At 42.1% G+C, this 24,544-nt stretch overlaps 1 protein-coding gene across 1 annotated transcript in view; it reads left to right on the top strand.

The window, feature by feature from the left end:
* thsd7ba (thrombospondin, type I, domain containing 7Ba) overlaps positions 1–24,544 on the top strand; it is a 150,411-nt gene that overhangs the window by 63,647 nt on the left and 62,220 nt on the right. The window contains 3 exon segments of the mRNA XM_038720892.1: positions 3,894–4,094; positions 15,188–15,379; positions 22,199–22,430. Of these exon segments, the coding sequence (XP_038576820.1) occupies positions 3,894–4,094; positions 15,188–15,379; positions 22,199–22,430 (625 nt within the window).

The following is a 24,544-nucleotide window of genomic DNA, read 5'->3' as shown; positions in this document are numbered from 1 at the left end:
GGCGAACTGTTCCTCCAGCCACCCTGTATTAATTTACCGGTGTCCAATCACTGTAAGTTAGCATCCTATGCTTAGGCTAACGCGTTACGGCGAGTCAAATAGGGTTTTAGTTAACATTAATTTGTTAACTGGGCAGGGTAACGTTACCCGGAGCACAGCTAATGTGTCACGACAAGCGGTCTCCTACGTTACCTGCTTAGCTCGGGCTAAAACCCTGTGCGCTAGCTTAACTGAGCGGATAGGCTAACGTGTAGCGGCGCACCTAGCAAAAAAGCCATGTCTTCGGCTGCTGCCCCCACCAAAGGGTCCAAACCGAAGGCCAAGGAGGCTGCATCCTGCCTGTGCCCAGCGTCATGCGGGGCGTCCATCTCAGGGCAGGGACCCTCATCCCATGTGCATAGCCTGCATGGGTACTAAACATGCCCAGGCATCGCTGGCTGACCCTCAGTCATGGCCTCACTGTGCGTCAATGCCAGAAAAGATCCTGGAAAGGAGACTGAGAGTGGCAGTGGCTAACAGTCAGGATCCATGCCCGTTAACAGCCCCTCCAAAAGCCTCATCCAGCTCCCATCAACAGCGAGCCACCACAAGCTGGGCGGACATGATGGAGTCTGAGGCCCTAGACATGCCTCTACTTTTCGAGGAACTCGAAGTGGAACCGGGCTGTGAGGACGCAGAGGGCGATGGCAACTCTGACCTCCTCGACATGGATGAGATGGAGGACAAGGAGGATGACTCCACCTTCCCTGCTCAACAGTCCAGTCACCCAAGTGCATCCGACGAAGTGCCCCCTTTGGACAGCAGCTTATACAAGGTTTGCAAACGGGCCACATCAAACTGAGAATATTGTGGCCTGCAGCCCAGGATGCCGAGGGTGCGGTGAGAGACCTGTATGATGGTAAGAGGCTCCCACCAGCCCAGCCACCATCTAAGCAACTCCTGCCAGCTGTGCCCGACTGCATGAAAAAGATGAGCCGGTACTGGTCCAGCCCTTTTAAGAGTAAGCTCCCCACCAAGGGCTACTCTAAGCTGGAAATCCAAGGGATGGCTGAACTGGGGCTGGCTGAACCCCCAGTGGTGGAGCCATCAGTGGCTTATCACCTCCACCCTAACCACCACTCTCTTTCTGCATGCTTCCGTTTTACAGAGGATGTATGCAGTATGCAGCGAAGTCCATGTGCTCTCTGAACGCAATGACTGCTCCTGTGCTCCTCACGCGGAGCAGTCCAAGGCTGTAGCCGTGTGATGGGGCTTGCTGTCGCAGGGGAGAGGGCTTTGTGGCTAAACCTCTCAGGGCTTAGCGATGCACAGAAGGCAGAGGTCATGGATGTGTCATACGACCCCACCAAGGGTCTTTTCGGTCCAGCTCTGGAGAAGATGAGGGAGACCAGCACCCTTAGGAAACAAGAAGGGGAAGCTTTTGACCTCTGCCTGCCCCGGAAAAACCATCCCTCGCATCCCACAAGGACCGAGGGCAGGCTTTGCTGCAGCAGCAGTGAAAGGGAGACAGGGGGCTGCCAAGCCTCAGAGACAGGTAACACAGTGTCACTAAGCACCTGCAAGATGTTCAGAAATAAAGCTGACATCCTCGCAGCCAGGATCAGTGCCAAGGGCGAGATGCTGCAAAGAACAAAACAAAACAAAAACAAAATGGTGTCGTGCACCTTTAATCCCGACAGGGGGCGCTCACACTCCTCCAGGGGGAGAGCGCTCCTTCCGGGTCCTGGGGGGTCAGAGCAGGCCGGTGGCGTGCATGCCCAGTTCACTCCTGGGTTTTGTCCACTATTTCTCAGGGGTACAGACTACAGTTCGCTATAAAACCACCCAGATTCAACGGTGTGTTAGCTTCAGTGGCCAGGGGGGATGCAGCACAAGTCCTACAGGACGAAATAGCATCCCTGCTAGACAAACATGCAATCAGAGCCATACCAGCAGAGGAGGAGCAACAAGGGTTTTACTCCCGTTACTTCCTCATTCCAAAGAAAGGAAGCTCATCGCTTCGCCCCATTTTAGATCTCCGTGTGTTAAACAAACACCTACGAAAATACACGTTCAGGATGTTAACACACAAAGTGCTCTGCCGTTCTATCCGTCCGGGAGATTGGTTTGTAACAATCGATCTCTCAGATGCATATTTTCACATCGCCATTTATCCAGCACACAGGAAATTTCTCAGGTTTGCTCATCAGGGCAGATCTTACGAATACCAAGCCATCCCATTTGGGCTGTCATTAGCATCGAGGGTGTTCAGCAAGTGTGTGGAAGCAGCGCTGTCTCCGTTAAGGAACAGCGGCATCAGAATATTCTCGTACATAGACGATTATCTGATATGTTCATGCTCGCGGGAGCAGGTGGTCAGGGATTCTACAATGTTGGTCGCTCACCTCAGGGATCTCGGGTTCAATATAAACTGGGTAAAGAGCCGAGTGGAACCCGTACAATGTACAGAATATCTGTGTTTCAATATAAACTCCCTCTCTCATCGCGTCACGCTATCAGAGGGGAGGCATCCCTCACACAGTCTGTCCCTCTTCAGGCTGGGAAATGTTGTCTTGTTCAGACTGTGCCTGCACCTGCTCGGCCTCATGGCCTTGGTTATTTCGATCATCTGGGTAACCATGACAATGGACGCCTCCCTTTCGGGTTGGGGGGCGACCATGTCGTGCAGGGCTGTGAATGGCGTTTGGGGCCTGAAGCTGGCTCGCGCTCACATATATGTATTGGAACTGTGGGCAGTATTCCTTACATTGAAACATTTTCTGCACTTTCTCCAGAATCGCCATGTCCTGTGGTGTCTTACATCAACCATCAGGGCAGCACACACTCACTACGATTACACAGGTTAGCCCGAAGGGTGATATTATGGAGCAGCACCAGACTCCTGTCCCTTCGAGCAACACATGTGCCAGGAGTTTTGAACAGGGGGGCAGATCTCCTGTGGCGGGGGAACCCGTTGTATGGAGAATGGACTCTTCACACGCAAGTGGTGGATCAAATTTGGCAGAGATTCAGCCAGGCAGCCGTAGATCTCTTCGCCTCGCGAGAAAACTCTCAGCGTCAACTGTTTTTCTCCCTCTCGGATGTAAGTACACCTTTGGGGGTGTATGCGCTAGCCCACCCGTGGCCGAGAGTGCTGCTCTATGCATTTCCCCCTCTCAGCCTAATCTCCCCCACCCTGGTCAGAGTCAGAGAGCAGGGGTTGTCACTTATCCTGGTGGTGCCACGGTGGCCATCCAAGCATTGGGTCGCAGAGATAATCCAGCTTCTGGCAGGCGAGCCATGGCCTCTCCCCATAGGCAGCGATCTCCTGTCGTCTCCTGTTCTTGTGGGTTTGGTGGGAGGGACTTAGCTGAGTGATACGAGCAGCAGCGAGAGACACAGACGGTTTTGAATTGTATGTTCAGTTGTTACAGACTGCTGCTTTGATCCTTTCCATGTGGAGAGAGTGGAAACAGATTATGGCTCTCACTCAGCAACAATCAATTAAATAGGTCCGACTGTGGAGAGTTGCATATAAATCTAATGTATAAATACAGTAGATGTAGCACTTCTCATTCAGTGCTAAAAAAGTGAATGGATGAATAACAAAGCCTCTTAATTAGTTTTTATGTTTTTATACCAAAAGATTATTACTTAAATATGATATTAATTTCTAACAAGAACAGTTTTGTTGTAAAGAAACCCTGGTGGCCTGGCACTGGCAAAGGTTCTTCTTTGAAAATCCTCCTTCATTATTCACCTTTAATTTCATGGTTATCAGAGAGACATGATGAGCTAAGAGAAGTTTTGTGTACTCTGTGTGAGACAACATGTTTACTGTTGCTTTGTTTATGTCTTGAAATATGAACTGCCTCTCTTTTCTGTTCGCAACTTACAATCCTCTTCTTTGTCAGGTATGAGACAGAGGAGGAGAGAGGTGTTGTGGGAGTCCAGCAGTCCTCCGGAGACCTGCCCTCATCTGGTGGAGTTCATCCCCTGTGAGGATCCTGCCTGCTACCTGTGGCAGGTCCAACAAGAAGAAAGATGCTTTCCCACTAAAAGCTCCTGTGGTCCTGGAACTGCAGTCCAGAATGTGACCTGTGTCTCCGCTGAAGGTAATGTCCTCGATTTGTCCACACACTAAAGGAGCAGTTGCACCTAAATGAAAATCTTCACTCATACCATGGAGTTTTTTCCACTCACAAAATGCAGAGTGAGTTCAACTAAGCAACCCCTCTGCCCGTGCCCCTGGCAGGTTTACAAGAGGAATACATTTTGGTCACAAAGGGGATGGTATCCCCCCTCATCCCCCCTGATAGGGACATTTTGTTATTTTTGGACAGAGCCAGGCTAGCGCTTTCACTCTGTTTCCAGTCTTTATGCTAAGCTAAGCAAACCACCTCCTGGCTGTAGTTTCATACTTAAACTAAATTAAAGACACAAAAGACATTTTCATGCGCAGTGAGTGCACAGGTAGGCCAGCCAATCATTTTTATTCGGACCGAATGAAATGATTGGACTTATTACAGTGACAGCCACAGATACTGGATTTACCATGACCTCTGTCATTTAGCTTTAAATGACAGCTACGATTATTTGCTATTGGTTAATCTTAATATGGGCTCCTATATTTTCTTTTTTTTTTATAACTTTAAAAAGATGCTAACCATAGGATGCAACATGTATTCATAAATATAATTAGACTACATCTACAAATAGCTGTAAAATTCATCAAGGCCATAGTAGAGGCATGAGTGCTGTAGTCCGGACATGTGATGTTTTCAGATGCATGAACATCAGGTATATTGTGAGCCATTGTGCTCAGCCATATCATCACATTGGGTGAAAGGAATATCAGTATTAATGAAGCATGCGTTATTCATGAGGGCTCATCACCAAGTTTATGGGCACAGAAAACATTGGCTTGATTAAAAGTCAGAATCAGAGCTTCCTACCAGGCATTAATTGCTCATCTCCATACATTATAAACCTAATTGCACCCTTTTTTGCCTGTGTTTTATTATTCTGTCACAATGGATCATGTATATGTTTATCAGGAAGGCAGTGGAGCGTCCAAATGTATTAGCCAACAGTAGAGTCTAATGAGTTTTGACAGGACAACTAAGAATGCAAGTTTTGGCAGGTTTGAGTAAAAAGGCTTATGAAATGATCTGTGGCGGATTTATTGTTAGCGAAAGTTGACAAGTTGTTCACTGTTCCTTCCTTAATTGGCTCATTGGACTTACCATTCAAGCACAATGGGTTATTTTCACACACTTTCACAACAGTGTTAGAGCCAAGTTGTTAAGTGATGCAAAACCCTGCAAGGAGATGTTTTTTTGTTCATGCAGTGACCCTGTAAGCATGACAATATGATTCATAATGTCACACCTAACGGTACTAAATACATGGCAAGAGAATAATTTCCATTATAGATACTTGCAATTATTGAAATAAAAAAGTTTCAAACTGTTGTTACATATTGTCTTAATATCTGAGAGGTCTATTAAGAAGTCATATCTACACAAATGCAAAATTATTTTAAAATGTTCACATGCTGTGTCATAAATTTGATAAATACATGTTACTGGAGAGATTTTCTTGTTTTTAGATTTTTGTTATGAATAGTTCTGATAAAATAAAACTGTAATATGAAAAGATGTTTGGCAGGCTGGCAATTCTTCTGTCAAGGATTTGACCCTGCTGACAGTGTCAATTCATTTATTCACATAAATGCACCATCTACTTGCTCATTGCACCTCATAAAACCCACTCCAAGTGTTGTTCTAAAACCCAGTATTGTTATGTTTTTCTTTAATGAATTGAATGGTGACAGATGGAAAAATAGATAATTAGACGGACAGAATAAGTTGTGCTGCTGAGATTTTTTTGTGTGTGTGTGCAATCTCTTTGATTGTCTCAAGTTTTTCTCAAGATAGAATATGAGATAGAATATGCTTTCAGTTACGTTTCTGTTACGCTTGACATATAAGTTTAGTACACCTTGGAGAAAGCAGCCGCTAATTGCCAGTCTGTCTGCACACATTTAGACTCAACACATACACATTCAAGCTCTCCTTCTCAGCTGTTGCACAAGTAGAGGTGATGGACACTTTGTCTGTGCCATGCTGAAATTCTGGAAGAAGAATACTTCTCTCCTGGGAAAAATAACAGTGAAGCTTTTGCCGGACTCTGTACCATTGTAAGACTTTTCAGATCAGGGTATTTATTTTAAGCCTCAACTGATTCTACAGTACCAGTAAAATATTAACAGTAACAAACACAAAACAATCCTTATGAAGAATATATAAAAATACTTATAATTGCACCTTTCCGGTCTTCCAACCATTCAAATGCTTTATAAAACATGTCACACACATTCATACACTGATGGCACATGCTTGAGGAGTAATTTTATCATTTTGCCCAAGGATCCTTTGACATACAGATTGAAATAGTCAGAGATCGAACCACCGACCTTCCGATTAGTGGGCGACTCATGAGCCACAGCCAAAGACAAATAATGTATGACTCACAAATGCCACTTCACGTTGTTACTGGCACGCTCTCAGCATTCCTCACAGAATCATTGTAAAGACATGTAACAACAAAATACAGCACTGGTCATTTGTTCAAACTGCTTATAAGAACATACGTCTACCCATGTTTGTCGCTATTTTAAGAAACAAGATGCCTGTAAAGAAACACCAAGGTTTATTTTTAATTTGTGAAAGGCTGTTTGACAAAAGATATAAGAACTAAAATGAAACAAAGATTTAATGTTGTGATTTTTTTAGAAAATCAATGTAAAAAAATACAGGGTACAGATATATTATACAGATTTTAAATTTTAAAGCTGATGTATCATTTGCTTTGGCTCATCTAGCACATTCCATTTGTCACACTAAATTTAGAAAAGATATTAAATAAAAAATGTTGAGAGGAACATTAAGAGCCGGACATTTTTGTTTATTATGGACTCAAATCAAACAGTCAGATCATTTCAGTTAAACAAACTATGGAAAGTTCACTCACTAATTAACTCATTTACCACCATGAATTAGAACTTAAAGGTCAAAGAAAGAATTTAATGGGTAGATTGTATATTCTAAAATAAGTAGTGACTGTTATGAACCACAACTAATCCCATATTTTTTAACTAAAGCTTCATTTATACCAAGATAAATCCAGCCCTAGAGCTGCATTGTTAATGACATTATCTGCAACATCTTTGGGTTCCTGTGGTGTGCTTTCTGTGAAGAGTTTCCACTAATATTTTACAGTTCTGAGAGAGAGAGAGAGAGAGAGAGAGCGAGAGCAATGGCAGTCTGGAGCTGCTGTGGCAGGAATGTTTAGACTGACTATGGAGTACCTGCAAGCACAGCCCCTGTTGGCTTGGTTTCAATCATTTTCTCTTTTTCCAAAAGTGCAGAAAGTTTTTGACAGGGTGAGAAAGGCGGAGAGGAGTGAGAGAAAGGAGAGGTAGGAGTGACATTTCTGCAAAGATGAAAGAACTGTTTACAATGATCTCAAATGTTGTCGTAAACAATAAGCATTTGTGATATTTGTGGATGCACGTATCGTTCAATAGGAACAGCTTGCCTTCTACTCATACAAATAAATTAGCTGACTGACCTGTCTTTGTCTAAAAGGCTGATTGGATTTGAGCTCTCTGGGTTCATTTAAGATGCTTGAGCTGGAGTTCAGAGTTATTTATGGATTAGATGTAAAAGTAAATACAAACAAAGGCCCTGTCTGCAGTTCAGCCCATCATCTTGGTTTACCCTGTCTTGTTTGAGAAATACATTTTTAATTGGAAGGATTCCACTAAAGATGTCAGTCAGTCAATTCCTATTTCCCCTCTAGATTCACAGTTTCTCAATTTTAAGCAGAAGCTTTCTCTCTCATTTACTTAAAACCTGCTTTAACCCATGACCCAATCAAAAGTGTATTCACACAGCATTTGCAGCAGTTTTTATCGTGTTGCTGTGATATTTTCGTGGCCATTGTCTGTTGCCTACTGTTTTTCACTTGTATTTAGTTGAGTTTAGTTTATTAAATTGCTGCACAAATAAAACCCATCTTCTTGTGTAATAAGACTGGTTTCACATCCGTAACTGTATATTGAGTCATGTATCCCCGCCAGAAAAATGGGTTGTTCTAAATGGTAAATTCTGACAATGTTGTGAAACAACAGTTTAGATCAGACTTTTGAGTTGAAATCTTTTAACAGACACCTCATGGTCAATTATCCCTCATAGTACATTCAAGTACCCAAATCTCATTGATTGCTATGGCGAATGTGGAAAGGTCAGCTATGGCCAGGATTCCTTGGCTGAAAAGCTTGTTCACCATCCAATAGGAGCATGCTTTAATGTTCTGAACCTAAGAATTGCCAACACTTTTGGTTGGATTTACAAATGCGGCCAGGGTTTAGCTGCGTCGGACAAAGATATTACAAAGAATGTTATGCTATGAAGATAATTGTCGTTGATGTTAAATATATTTACACTCAACTGGAGTAAGGGAAGTAGGTGTTTGAACTGGCAGGTACCATTTTAGATTTTTTGCCCAAGAGATGTCGAATGTTTTCTCCTTTTTTACTCCCTGATTGAGTGATAGCATTTGGTTCCCAATTTTTCGGCATGAAACTATTCTTGCATGATGTTGTTTGAGGAAAGTCTATGCCTGTAAAGAGTCAGAGGCAGCACTTTCCCAGCAAAGTTTATCTTTGAATTATTTGAATTATTATCTATGGCCGCTCAAACTGTCAAAATGTACTGTTTAGGACATATGCTTAAGACATGCTGTTTGGCTGAGAACTGTGGCATGATTGTCAAGGTGTGTTTAGGGCGTACTCACACTAGGCCCGGTTGCCTTGTGCCGTGCCCACTCCCCACTCCCCCCGCTGGCCTGCGCTCACACTGCGGCTAACGATTCGAGTCGGAGCATGTTTACATCATCACTCAGTGTTTCACATACATTGATTTGTTTGTGACGGCCCGCCACAGTTTGAATGCCACGTGTGATTTTTTTTTTTACTATTCGCGCAGCACCCTCTCTCTCTCTCTCTCTCTCTGCCATGAACACCGTTGCACAAATCTGTCCAAAACTGTCAATGTCGGAGACCCACCTTAAAAAGGTTATTAGCAAGCATGTAAGGAGCCTAGCTGAGATCACAGCAGGATGTGAGATAAACACGCTGTACATTGCTGGAAGTCAATATCAACCGTCATTCTGTGAAAAAAATCTCTCTCTCTCTCTCTCTCTCTCAGCACAGTGAAATTTGTGTTGGGGTTCCGTGCACAGTTTGCGATCACACTAGATCCGTACTGTGCTGGAGTCCAGCCTAGGCACGGCACGGAGCGATCACACTGGTCAAATGAACCGGACTTTGGGGGTTAAATGTGCTTGGGCATGGTACAGATCGCCTAGTGTGAGTACACCCTAAGCAATTCTTTAATGAGACCATCTGACTATTTGATATATTCAGTACCATGGGAAATAGCATTGTCTTAGAATCAAGGCTGTTAAATCCCTATTTGTCCTTTTGTTGTTGGTTGTTCTATTTCACTGAAATTGCTTAACACTTTATAACTTAGCTTGCTCCTTACTCTGAGAGATAATGTCAAATTTTCCCTTACATTGGTTAAATATTCAACATTGTTGAAATAATAGCCGAAACCTTATGTTTAAGTGAAGGAGAAATTGTAATTGTGTAACATTTATCTGCATTTGTCAGGCATCAGATTGACAGGGTTTGAGACTGACAGACAGGTCTCATGCTGACCGCATAATGTGGCAGAGAGAGAAGATGTCAAACTTTAAACCATGTTATTTGCAACTTTGAAAAACACAATTAACATCTTCATATTCATGTTAGCTGTGGGAATAGGAAGTTGCGTTACATGCAGTTTTGAGCTGGAAGGAAGTATATCTACAGTTTTTGCAAACTGAGTTAAAAATAATACATCATCTCACACAGGGAGGCTAATGGGCACTTATTGTACTTTATTGGGCTGTAAACTATGGCAAAGAAAACAACAAAAAACGCTGTGTTAGCCTAACCCACTGGCTTTTTGCCCCAGGCTTAGTAAAGTTGTTTTGACAGCTCCCACTCACTGCACAGCTACCATTCACACCGGAGTAGTCAGTCCCATTTCCTGAACTAACTACCAACCACTGGTCACGCTGACTCAGACATGCTGGGTGCACCGCTGACGGACAGCTGACGTGGTAGGTTTAATCCCTCATAGATGCATTCTGGCTAACCTTCCCAAACCTGCTGACATTTCTAAACCCAACAACAGTAACTTTGGTAGACATCAGCCTTAACTATCTCTACTCGACTTGTCAACAATATTCAGGCGATGATGAACTCAGGAAATCAGCCCTAAACTTGGCTGTGTGACTGTCAGTAATAATTAAATTGTAAAGTCACATGATTGGCAGGCGAAAACAGCAAAAACATTAATGAATGACCCAGGCTGGTTTGTCAGAGTCTACTTTGATGTTCACAATGATTTTGCCCAATTTGCTCTGTTGCTTTTGCCCGCCAACTTGGTCTTAAAAGCAGCCTGCGCAGAGTGGATGTGATTATTAACTTTTAAGCAAAGGCGAGGACTTCTTCTTTTTTCTATATCTACCTGAATAATAACAATGAAGAAGATTAATTGGTGTGTGGGCGAGCAGAATAGAAATCATGTTGAAATTGCATGCAGGAGGCAGTGGTATTATATCTGAGTAAGAGCCCCAACTACAGATCCCTGTATTAATAATGCAAAAGGACCCCTAGGGCAGCCATCTATTTGCAGAGCCCCCCCACCCATGTAGCCTCACACATACACACACATGCACAACTTTGGATTCATGTTATCATACCATTTTTCTTTAGGCAGTGTTTCCAGGCAAAGCTTTGTGAGTCTTTTGTTATTTTTATTTGCTAATATATTCATTAGTCCTTTGTGATTTTCCAGCAGAACGATTGCTGAATAATTACTGATTTTCTACTGTTTGTAAAGAGATAGCAAATACATCTACCGCTGACAATAATACATTTCTTAAATATGCCTAGAGCGCAATGAAACGTGCTATGTTTTACATGATGAAATGTAATAATGGATGCATTAATACATTAGGTTGTAATCTTAAATGTGTCAAAATAGCCTCCTATAATTTTTTTGTCTTAGTAAGGATGACTAGGGTTAACTGAACATCCATCTGTTTGTGGTCTGACAGCCTTGATCACACCAGTTCGTGCACTATATTGTATCATAAGAAACGTGTCTGAAGTAGCCAGTGGGTGATCGTCTTTTGACCAGTCAGATGGTATTGCTAGCTGTCATCGTGTTACTGTAACCCCTACCCATAAATGAAATGATGGTTCAGCTTCCAGACTAAATGATACTAGCAGAGAAAACTGAACTACTGAGATTTTGGCAGGCTTTTGTGCTTCATGGATTTTGGTGACATTATAAAGCGTTATTACGTTAGTATGTACAGTAGGTGGGTAAAAGAGAACTCCTTTGTACAGTATAACTTACAATAACCAATCATGGTATTGTTTTGTACTGTATGTAAGAAAAAAAGCAGTATCAATCTTTTATCTTATTTAAATTCCTTTTCTGTGGTCATTGATTTTTATGAAATGTTATTGAGTTTTCTGTTTTGTCCGATGGTGTTGTGCTTTGCACCACAGGACCACAATACAGTCTTGAATGGGATTGATTTGACAGTTGGAATGTTTAATGCTGTAAAGAAAAGGAAATGCACTCTACTATTTCAGTGTTTTTCGATATTCAGTGTCATTGTTGAAAGAATGCTATAAATATTGTTTTGTCACACCTTGTGTGAAGGTAAGGCTGAAAATTATTTTGCCATGGTCTCTACCTGAAAACAATAGGATTGGTTTCTCTGCACTGGACATGTAAAAGTAATACAAGTAATAATTGTTTCCTTAACTTCAGGTAAAACTTTCTACTGTACAGATAACGTTTAAGGTTTTAAAATTAACATTGTCTTGCTGTATCTTTAAGTGCAAAATAGGTCTCTTATCTCCACAGCATTTACACAGAAACCATATAGATGGTAAAGATACAGTACTCAGTGTCCGTCCCCCTGAATGTGGGTCAGAGAGGTTGATTCACAGAATCTTTTACATTTTATGCTCGCTTTGTAGAAAGCACGTCCGCCTGAAATAATTACATAGGTGGGAGCCATTCTAAACCAAGACAATATATTCCCACAGCTTAAAATCTCACTGCCAGTTCAAAACAATTATGTAAAGTATCAGTATAATTCCTGTTCAAGTGCTGCAGCCTCCAGATCTTTGCTCAGTTGGTGTATTTCGAGATATATAATTATAAAGATTATTCCTGGTCGCTCAGAAGAATTTTTTTTTCCTTTCAGAGTTTTCACTGTAAGTTTATTGTACTTTATAATACTAACTCCATCGTCAACCATGTCACTCCCTCATGTGTCCCATACTAGAGACATGCTTTCAATGCTAAAGACCTTACACCAAACGCTTGACAATTCTTTTTTGTTCGTTAACTTCAACTGGAGAGTCTTATGTCAACTTGTATGTTCACTACTGAAAGGAATAATGCATCCCATACAGTAGCCTATGGGACTGTTCCTGCCTGTGGGAATTATTTCAAGCAGACTAACGTCTCCTGCTTTGATGACCGGAGATCTCTGACGCTTTAACTTGATGGTCAAAAGGTTTTCAAACTCCCCAAGGGAGTATTTCACATCTATCTGATGAGGCGATACCTACGTTTGCTCTCGCCACCGTCCTCCTCTGCATCAAGGGTATTCGCTTGGAGAGGGGAAAAAAAGACAAATTGATGACAAATCTGCCCTGGGGTTGTTATTGTTAAACGATATTCCATGATGTAGTGGCAGAGTTCAACTAAGTTAATGATCCTGTGTGTAAGTGTACAATGCTATGGCTGCTGCTGGCATTGTTTTGACATCAGGATGGCATTCCTGTTTCTGAAATTGATCTCTCTCTCTCTCTCTCTCTCGGACACAGAGACCTGAGAGAGATTTGTGGAACTCTAACGCTGGGCAGGGTAAAAAATACAGGCAGTTTTATTTTACCAAGGGTGTTATTCAGTAATTAACATCTATGTGAGAATATTTTTCTGTAATTTTAGTGTTTAATCACACAACAAGAGAGTCATTATCATGGAAGTACATTAAAGAAGGCTCTGTCTTTCCTGTAGCTGTCTCACTCCTGAAAGAAGAGTTAACTGGGAGCTATGATAAATATTTCATTGCATGACTGCAAGATGAAGGCTGAAGGATAGCTTTTAAAACTAGCCCAGAATACCAATGGGTTGGCCTTATAATTTGCTTTAGATAACATTAAATTATATTTGTATTTGACAGAATTTTCCTAACACTTAAGAAGGATGCCTATTGAAGTTTGATGTGAATCTTTTATTGAGGAGGATATTCGTTGACCCCAAAGGATCATAAACATTTTAAATTTGCCAATATAGAAAATTTTAGGATCATTTTTTTATTTTAAAAATTATTATAAAACATCAACATGCATAATAACTAATTATTGGACTTTCCGTTTTTTAAAACCACATAGGTCTCTTATATATTGCATCACCGTGTGTTCATTTTCAGATTTGATCTAGATTTAGCCTCATTATGTTTACACTTGGCATTAACATGCATCAACGATGAAATATATATCTCCCTGAAAGAAAGTGCAGGCCTTACAGAAAATGGTATACTGAAACAATAGACAAGCAGAGCATGTCAGTAGCTGACTATATATTTTTAGCTGTACTCTATATGAACTGCATTTAAACTTTCTTTCACTATGATCAGAATGAAAACCTGCTCAACTCGGGAGGTGGTTTGCATGGATCACAATCAATCTGTCATATGTGGCAGCATGGGGTTAGAGCACCATGGCTATGTTAATTGACAGGAGTGGGCGTGGTCAGTAGTTGGCAGGTATTGGTTAAACTGGAAGCAGGAAGGTATAAATGGTGGCATGGCAACTTCCTCTTACTCTTGCTGTTGCTGACACCAAGCACCCACATTACTGTGCGCTGCAATGTGCCCAGCCACTTTAATTGCTCCCTGTTAGTGTGGACCTTTACCTCCCCGTGTGAGGCTTCCTGCAGGGTAGAACCTTCCTTTTGGAGCATCGGGGGTGTCCATTCGTCGTTAATCATGGGGCATGGAGCCTCCGTGAAGTGGCAGTCCAGTCACTTGCCTGCACAGTGGAGGAAAAGCTTCCCTGCCTCTTTCTTTATATGCTAGAAAAACCTTTTTATGTACATGACAGAAGTTCTGACCATTTTAATGTAAGCTTGTATGAAAGTGGGATTGGGTGTGAGGAGCTAACTGTTTCTGTTAGCTCAGACAGAATATTGTTTATTGTAATTTTTGTAATTTTTTTTATTGTTATTCTTTTCTCTTGAAAGAAACTTTTGTTTCTGTTTTAAATAGCTATGTATTTTTTTGGTTTGGAGTTAATTTAACTGTTTGTTTTTTGTTGATTTAATTGATTTTGCTTTTGTTTGAATTAACATTTTGGTTGTTTTCTTTCTGTTAACTTGTTTGTGTTCTCAATTCTGTTTGTATATTTTAATTGGTATGCATGTTGTGAAAAGCCTTATAAAAAGGAAATAATAAATAATGAAACTGTGTTGTGAATAGAACATTGTCTCTGACCCTACCTCTTCCAAGTAAGACGAACCTGTGGGCCTAAATTTATCAGTCTTGGCTGAAATATATTTCTTGGGGTGAAATTCCCCAAGTGGTGTAGTTTGGTTAATATTGCAGTCCTGGAAATTCATGTTAGCTTTAAAGTGAGGCTCCTCCGCGGGAGCCTAAATGATCCGCCTCGCTACACGTAGGTGCATTTGAATGTGCATTTGTACATGGGCAAGAACTGCCCAAGAACTGTAAGTACTGACTGATCAACCCACATGCATAGTGATGCCTCTGTGCTTCTCAAGTAAACTTGTGATTTCATGCATCCCTCACCTGGACTGGGATTTGAATCTAGCCCCGATGTGTGTTGGTTCCATTTACACAAGGTTGTGTCACTATCTGATTGCTGTCTGATGGGGTCAAGAGACATGCAGTGTAATCAGTCTCATCTTGATTCGTTTTGAACCCTTAAAGCTGAAGTCTCTATTTCAATTGTCTTATCTTAACTTGCCTTCCTCAGGGGAAGATGTGCCCATTGCTCACTGTGCGGACGATCCTCCACCCACAGAAGTTGCTTGTGAGGTGGCCTGTCCTGCAGACTGTGTGGTTGGCTCCTGGTCGTCCTGGTCGCCTTGCTCACACAGCTGTGCCACCAAGACAGCAGAGGGTCGACAGAGCCGCACTCGCACGGTGTTGGCCATCCCAGGAAAAGGTAATGCAACGTCCCCTGTGGCTTCTTGCGATCTTTTCCGTTTGATAAACCATCTTTGTTTTTTTCTTTTTGTGGCAGTTGTGGTGTTTTTGTGCAGAACTTCCCAGATGTCCCAGATTCCCATGTTTTATTTGCCGATGAAGTACGACTTTTTGAAGGTAGCATTGCTGGAAACAATTTAGATTATAACTGTAATTAAGAGTGTGAGAGAACTGTGTTACATAAACAGGGTATCAACTAAATATTACGTAGTACTCGTACAAAACCTGATATATAAGAGATTAAGAGAAGAAGTTAGGGAGGACAGAAATTAATAATGCTGTGAGTGTAGTCTTGTAATTCTCGAGTACATACTAAATATATACATTATAGTAGTATTGTTACTCGGAAGCAATTCTGATTTCTGGAAAATGTATACTGATGTCATTTAAAGGGGAGCTCCATCGATCTTACCATCAAAGTTTGCTTACAGGTCTTGGGAAATATTAATGCATAAAAGAAAGAGTTGCATAAAGCTGGTTGTTGCTACAGAAGAAACTGCACAAAATCTGATATATTGCTGCATCGATTGGGGCTTAAGAGAAGAAAAAAATCCATGGGTGTGGAGTTATAAAGAAGTGAGCTTACAAGACCTCTGTAGACCCTCCTCTTCTCTGCTTCAGGCTAGTGGCTCCAAGCTACATTAGCTGCAACTAACACACCTGAATCTCCAACTGAACTGCCTTTGGTCAAGTTGTATTATGGGTAATAAAGGGACCAGGTTTTGGCAGGAGTGCAATGTTAAATCGGTGGAGTATTCTTTTAAATTACAGTATATTTACAAAACTGCTGTGGTACAGTAAATAAGAAAACTAATTGCAGCATGATGTTTTTTCAAAATGGACAACTCTAAAATTGCAGAATGTATTATATTAATGTTGTCACTGGGAATCAAAAGTAAGAAACCCCATAGAATAACTAAAAGCTAAAAGATAAATATTGATTGAACGATCACAGAGCTTTCGCCAACACTGTGGTATTACTTTGGCTGTTATTTTGGTAGCTTTCAGAGTCTTATTTAGACATGTTTCATCGCAAAAAGCAGTTTAGTTTGAGTTGACCATCCATTATCAAGGGCTCTTTCTCTGGCCAGTATTTTTCTGTGTACTCCAAAGTGTTGTGTTTTCAAGTCAGACAGCAGAGCCTTGGCAGCCAACTACTACCCATTAGTAATCCCTGTAACCAAACTCATATCTGCAATAACAGCTGATGAAAGAATCTCACAGCTTAAGCAGGTTCCTCACTGTGTTGTTTATTATCATGTTGCTGGCTATCTTCTTGCTGGCAGAGTTGCTGTGAGCGTGAGTGTGTGTGTGTGTGTGTGTGTGTGTGTGCGCGCATGCTGTATTTGTGTTCATGTGCCTGTACGTTTGTGAGAAAGTCTCTGACAGTATGGGAGAGCTTGAGACTGCAAAACAGTCTGGAAGGTGCAGATGTGGTTCAGTGACAAACCCAGCCCTTCAGTTAGTCACAGTTCACTTTAGGGCTAGTTACCACTTTCCAGCGGACACCTGTGATCCTACTTAATAGGGTCATGTGTAGTTTTCAGTGGCCTCTAGCGGTGAGGTATGAGATTACAACCACTACCTTGCATATTTAGCCAACAGGATATGTCGGCGTTAGATGCCTATCGGCATTCAATAACTATTTGTGTGTCTTTCAGCAGACAGGCTCAGCAATGTCAGCATGTCTAAATTTAGTAAACAGTGAGCTAGACTGAATATTATAAATAAGATTGTTGCCACACTTTATAACAGTTAGATGATAGTAAGTAATGTTGCTTTACTGAATGGGTCTTCCACTGTGTTGTTGTCCTGCACCGTTATGTTGCATAATTGTATCTTATGTGGGTCACATAAGTTACATCGACTGAGACTGGCGAAGAAGCTGTGTACCATATAGTGTACCAGTATAGTTAAAACAACAAATTGAATGTTATGAAGGAAACAGTATCCATGCTAATCTAGCTGGTTGCCCCTGCCTTGCCTCACTATTGGTTTTGGAAAAAAAAATTGTTCCACATTTGCTTTGTACTGTTACATAATTTCTTGTTGGCTAAAATAAACACTTTGACATTATACCGGTGGTACACAGGATTGGAATATGGATCGGGTAGCTGGTGAAGTAACGTGGCCAGCCATACAACTATAGTATTTTGTAACGGATACACTAGCAACTGCTCGGTGTTAGCCGACGACGTTACCAAACTTGAGCCAACTAAATCACAAAATATCAAATAACACAATATTTTTCATTTGATTTTTATTATATTAGATTGCCTGTCCAATAGGATGAAAGCCTACTCTGGGTCGGTTTTTATATCAAGAACAAAGCATTCTCTCCATGCCTTTCTGATGTTGTTTTCACCTGACGTCAATTTGATTCTCATTTGGCCTGAGGGCCTTAGCACATAAAACTTTTTGCTTTTTTTTATCCTTACATGGAGTTTGTGTTGGAGTCTTTGTTGTGCTGGGAACCAGTTATTTTTTGTTGCTAGCGGACTCCATTTCACTAGCTGCGCTGTGTGATATATTCCAAGATGGTGCTGCATATAGCTGCCTCGGTGTTAGGTGCGCTTTGTTTTGTTTTGTTTTCGTGTTCACTCAATTTTTGGCTGTGATTCCCTGAGCTCTTTCACCAGAGTAGAGCTCATGAACAACTCCAGAGGATTTATTTCGCACTTTTGGATATTTTGGTGAAGGGCACGCTCGCTCTTGTTCAGGCTGTGAAGCGCCAAAAGAGAAGAAAATGAGCCGGGTCGCTCGTGCGTCTCTACCAGTGGAGACTCCGCCACAAACCGCTACTGGCAATATTCCTCTCCAATGTGCGCTCACTGTGCAACAAACTGAACAAACTTAAGCCACTGGTGGGGAAAAACAGAGACTTTTACTCATCTTGCGTTCTGTGCTTCACGGAGACGTGGCTGTGTGGATCAATACCGGACTGCAGCTGGCTGGATTCCAATTGTACAGAGCCGATCGCAACACAGAGCTCTCCAGCAAAACAAAAGGTGGAGGTATCTGTTTTCATATTAACAATGGCTGGTGTACCCATGTGACAGTGATTCAACAGCATTGTTCTCCTGATCTGGAATATTTTATCATAAACTGTAAACCCTTTTACTCTCGTCGTAAGTTTGCTTTATTTACTCTGATCGGCGTTTACATTCCACCGCAGGCCAACGGCACGACGCACAGCGCATGCTGGCTGACCAGATACTGTGTATGGAGCAGACAAACCCAGACTCCATTGTTCTTGCTGATTTTAACAAAGGAAACCTCAGCCAAGACAGTTTATAAAGTGTCCAACCAGAGAAGAGAACATCTGGGATCACTGCTACACTACAGTAAGCAGTGCCTATCACGCTGTCCCCCGTGCTCCACTGACTCACTCTGATCACATCATGGTGCACCTGATTCCTGCATACAGTCGGAAACTAAAACTCTGTTTACCTGTAGTGAGGACATCAAAGTTGTGGACCAGTGAAGCTGTTGAGGACCTTCAGGCGTGTTTAGACTGCACTGACTGGGATGTTTAACAGTCTGGATCAGTTTACTGATGCTGTGATGTCCTACATCAGTTTCTGTGAGGACAGCTGTATACCAACAAGCACCAGGGTGAGTAATAACAATGACAAATCATTGTTCACAGCTAAGCTCAGACAGCTGAGGTTGGAAAAGAAAGAGGCATATAGGAGTGGGAACAGGGCCGAGGGCAGGGCGTTAAAGTACCGGTTTAGCAAGGAGGTGCGAGAAGCTAAACGACTGTACTCAGAGAGACTAAAAGACCAGTTCTCTGCAAACAACGTCACTTCTGTCTGGAGTGAGTTCAGTCAGATCACAAACTACAAACCCAAAGGCCCCCACTCCATCAATGACTGTCACCTGGCAAATGAGCTGAAACAGTTCTATTGCCGCTTTGAGGGTCAATCTGGCACCATCCCCTGTGACTCCTCCGCTCACCTTAAATCCATTACAGACCCTCTCCTCGACTCCCTGCAGTTTGCCTACAGAGCCAACAGGTCTGTAGATGATGCAGTAAACATGGCCCATCACTTCATCCTCCAGCACCTGGACTCCCCAGGAACCAACGCCAGGATCCTGTTTGTGGATTTCAGCTCTGCTTTCAACACCATCATCCCGGCCCTGCTGCAGGACAAGCTCTCTCAGCTGAACGTCCCTGACTCCACCTGTAGGTGGATCCCAGACTTCCTGACGGACAGGAAGCAGCACGTGAAGATGGAAAAACATGTCTCTGATTCCAGGATCATCAGCACCGGTTCGTACTCAAGGCTGCGTTCTTTCCCCTCTGCTCTTCTCCCTGTACACCAACAGCTGCACCTCCAGTCACCAGTCCGTCAAGCTCCTGAAGTTTGTGGATGACACCACCCTCATTGGGATCATCTCTGGTGGGGATGAGTCCGCCTACAGGTGGGAGATTGACCATCTGGTGACCTGGTGCAGCCAGAACAGTCTGAAGCTCAACACTCTGAAGACAGTGGAGATGGTCGTGGACAGAAAGAGCCCAGCCCCACCCTCCCCCATCATCCTATGTAACTCCCCAGTCACCACTGTGGACTCCTTCCGCTTCCTGGGCACCATCATCCACCAAGACCTCAAGTAGGAGCTGAACATCACCTCCCTCACCAAGAAGGCCCAGCAGAGGAGGTACTTCCTGCGGCAGTTGAAGAAGTTCAGCCTGCCAAAGTCAATGATGGTGCACTTCTACATCACCATCATTGAGTCCATCCATCACCATCTGGTACGCTGCTGCCACTGCCAGGGTCAAGGGCAGACTGCAGCGTATCATTCACTCTGCAGAGAAGGTGAGTGGCTGCAATGTTCCATCACTTCTGTACGCCTCCAGGACTCTGAAGCGGACACGAACTGTTTCAGACTCTCCCCTCTGGCAGGAGGCTGTGGTCCATCATGACCAAAACCTCTCGCCACAAAAACAGCTTCTTCCCATCTGCAGCTAGCCTCATTAACTAGGCCCGGTTCCCCCACTGACACTTTCGATTAATGCAAATGTCTCTGTACCTCTAAATTTTTACTTAATTTCATATCAAAAACCTGGCACATTACACATATTTGTTGTTGTTCTATATTTTTATATTGTCAATTTATATATTTATGTACACAATATTCTCTTCTGTTGCAATAATTCTGCACAACACAAACCACAGTAATTCACATATAAATATTTGCCACATTGTTCTTTCTCTGCAAATACTTTTATTATTTTTCTCTATTCTTATTCTTATATAACTTGCATTTGTTTATTCCATATTTATATATTTCTACGTTTATTTATGTCAACTGTATGTTTGTCTATGTGTAGCACCTTATCACCAAAGCAAATTCCTTGTATGTGTAAAGCCTAGTTCACACTACACGATTATAAGCCCAATTTGCCAGTCGGAGAGCTCGTTGACTGTCGGGCTGTGATCAGGGCTATATCAGTGATCGATCGGCAGTCGGCAGTCGTTATGAGTGTACTACTCAAGGATGCGTCAAAACGGCTCCACGACACATTTCTGGCCATCGCCGACATCTGCCAGATATCTAACATGCCAAATATCTGGAAGAGTCGGCCGACTCGACATCCACATCCAGCCAATGAGAGCAGCCAGCTGGCAGAGTAGGCAGCTACTTTTCACCGCAAAACACGTTTTACTCACCTCTAGCTTTCTTTGTAGCTCAGTAACAATCCCTGCTGCCTGAGTGTGCTGATCCATTCTTTCACCCATATGGCAATAAAGCTCTTTCTGATTCTTTCTGATTCTGAAGAAGCTTGGGAGCACGCAACAGCCTACGTAAACCAATGGAATTTGCGGAAAATCTGATCCAATTTCTTCACCCGTTCACAAATTGACAATAAAAAGACAAAAAAAACACAATGAAATGTTCAGAAGAATGAAAACACAAACCATGAGTTACTCTTCCCAAACTTCCTGTTTCATTACAAAGTCTTAAAGCACAAAACAAATACGCAAAACTTTCCCTTGTGCGTAAGTGTCCCCTTAAAGGTCCATTGTCTGATTCACTGTCCATCCTGTGTCCCAGTAAAGTTAATTGGTATGGTCCTTCTCCTGTTGCTTATTCTCAATTCTACCACACTCCAGTGGAATGAACATCTGTGCAAATGCATCTTTCCAGTATCAAAACTGTTTCAATACCAACTGCTACATAGTGCAGTACAATCAACTAGGAATTACACTCCTTAAACATTAATTCACATATCAGTATTAATCAGTGTACTTGGCCTTTAAGCTACTGTACTCCCGCATTAAGGAACAATGGGTGCAGCAACACCTGACTTACTGGTTCAGCTCTTCTCTTCCTTGATTAACTAAGAGTTTGTTCTAAAACAAATATGAAGTTAATTCCTCTGGTCTTTAGCATTAACGAAAGTATCTTCCTCCACCAAAAGGAAAAAAAGAATTAGGGTTTACAATAATATTAATATTCATAAACAGTGATGGTCATGACAAAAATACAAATGTACACCCATTTTTCAGTGCATCCCACTTTCAGTGTTGAAATGAATATAGAGCTGTACAGTATGTGTCCAAATAATGACTAAACATATGACAACCAGGACACTCAGAGCAGGAACTGGAAGAAATTGTTGTTTTAAGTGGCCCGTGAATTCTGTTACATAATAATGTTGCTTTTTTAGGATTAGCACTAGTTTTAGCATAAACAAACCCATATTTTCTCTGTGCAGTAGTTATCATGTCTTTGACTCTGTGGTTCTTTCCTGTGTGTTGGTGGCCAGACGGAAAGGAGTGTCCAGCAGCTCCTGCCCTGGAGGAGTGGCGAGTGTGCAATGACCACCCGTGTATGGTGTTCTACTGGGAGGCCTCAGCATGGGGTCCCTGTATTGAGGAAGCATCCATGGATCTCAATGGTACTAGCTCCTGGAATGGGACCCCTACCTGTGCCGTGGGTGTTCAGATCCGCAAAGTCAGCTGCATGAAGATGAACACTGGACCTGTCACAAGTAAAAGGTACGCTCTCTCACAAAGCACCTCTTAGGCATCTCAGTTCTACTGTAAATAGTGCTCTTGCTTTTCTATGTTAAAATTGAGATGTTTTCTATGTGGTGGTATGGTGGTGCAGTGGTTTGCAGTTGCCTCACAGCAAGAAGGTTGTGGGTTCAAACCCTGGAATAGGTTAATTGGTGACTCTAAATTGTCCTTAGTGGTTGCTTGTCTATGTGTGGCCCTGTGATGAACTGGCAACCTGTCCAGGGTGTACCCTGCCTTTTGCCCCGATGTCAGCTGGGATTAGCTCCAGCCCCCGCGCGCAGGATAAGTGGTTGACGATGTATGGATGGATGTTTTCTAGGGCAGCATTGTGAGAGCTCACAGAGTCTGTTGGGTGGGGAATCATTGAGTTGCCTCTTTCCTTTCCCCTGTTTACCTTTGGATGGTGTTGAGCCAGATGTGCTTACATGTTGGTTGCATTACTGTAACACTGACTCTTCTGTGTTGGCTTTTGTCATATCAAGCTTTGTGACCAACCTGGTAAACATTGGGCAGGTGTTTTTCAAATGCTTTTAAAATGTTTTCACTCAAGTAATATGACATTTTCAGCTCACCAACAATCAGCCTATTCTGAACATAGTTCATGAGAAGAATTATATTTCTCAAACAAAATTTGTGTTCTTTAGTCTTTATGCCAGTATAAGAATGGCACTTTGTAAAATATTTTTTTTGTTCCTCTATCCCTATCTGACACTACTGCTTTACTTAGTTTTAGATACCAGGAAATGGGTCCCGAGAGAAACGAATGGTAAATGATTGGTGAGAAGTAAAAGAGCTTTGTAAAATCTTGGGGAGGAGTTGAGAGGTGATCATGTTTCTCTTACAGAAAAATCATTTAAGTGTTAAGATTCCGAAAGCGTCTTACTTGAAGATATATAGTGCATGCTTTTACTTACTGACAAATGACCCAGAGGACTTGATGCATTGAAATTATATCCCCAGAGTTTTGTACATTGAGCTCTTCTTTTGTGCTTTCTGCCTGTGTTTAGGATTTCTTTTTTTGTGAACCTGAGATTCATTCTGCTTATGCTCCAGCATTATCTACTCCTCTTTCAGCAATACAATATCAAACACTGCTAAGGGCTTTTGTGCTGTCACTGTAATGATGTTATAGCCCACACCAGGAAGATAGATTTATAAATAATTCACAAAGTTTGCCCTTCTTTAGCTCAATATATTATTGACAGGGCTGTAAAGTGGATTATGGAGGCTTTTTTCTTATGATTGTCCTATCTCCCACCACAGAGGCATTAATGAAAGCTGTCATTTCTGCTCCACCAACAGATCTTGCCTGTGCAGCATGCTGTGAATTCAATCACTTCTTTGCTATTCATGTATAGCTGCACAGTGTTCATTTAATAGAGCAGCACCTAACACAGCCCTGCATGTTGCTAATTATCATAGTTGATTTTGACTGTCAGTTACTGGGCCTTTCTGCTGTGTGTTCCACTGCATGTGCAGTATGTAAGACATGATCAGTATTTGACTGTGTCCATATAGAACCGCATATATTTGGCATAACATCGCAACCCTTACTTGATAAGATGAATTACCAGAAGACAGATGCGCTGTGGTAGGACAGAATATGGCTATATCGGAGTTCAGACTCGGCCATTTCCGTTTCTTTAACCCCTGTTTATTTTAAAATGTTTGAAATACAGGAATGTCCTTAGTATTTCTGAACCATTCCCATCTGAGGAGCAGATGCTCCCTGAACATATTGGATGTTATGCTACGTGAGAAGAGCCACTTCAGTCAGTAAACATTTAAGTGTTTCATGCTTAGCAATAATCTCCGCAGTGAGCAGTGGCTCAATGCAAGGTTAGTGAGTCTTTCTTGGTATCAGTGCAGAACCCTCGGAAAAAACATTTGATTGATTTTTTGTTTCATTACTTATCCTCTTTCTCATATAATGAAGATAAAAAACTAACGCAGTGGTAGCAAGAATTTAACCTATGACAATGGATACATGTGTTTTTCATAATAACATACTGTATTGATAATTGAACATTATAAAACCAACTCTCTTTAGACTTAAAAGGCCCCCAAAATATTGACAATATTATTTAATATTT

The sequence above is a fragment of the Micropterus salmoides genome, unplaced genomic scaffold (genome assembly GCF_014851395.1).
Source record: "Micropterus salmoides isolate LMB-PRFRI ecotype aquatic unplaced genomic scaffold, ASM1485139v1 Ms_hic_scaffold_15, whole genome shotgun sequence".
NCBI classification, from domain to species: Eukaryota; Metazoa; Chordata; class Actinopteri; order Centrarchiformes; family Centrarchidae; genus Micropterus; species Micropterus salmoides.
This window is presented reverse-complemented; position numbering and strand designations above follow the sequence as displayed.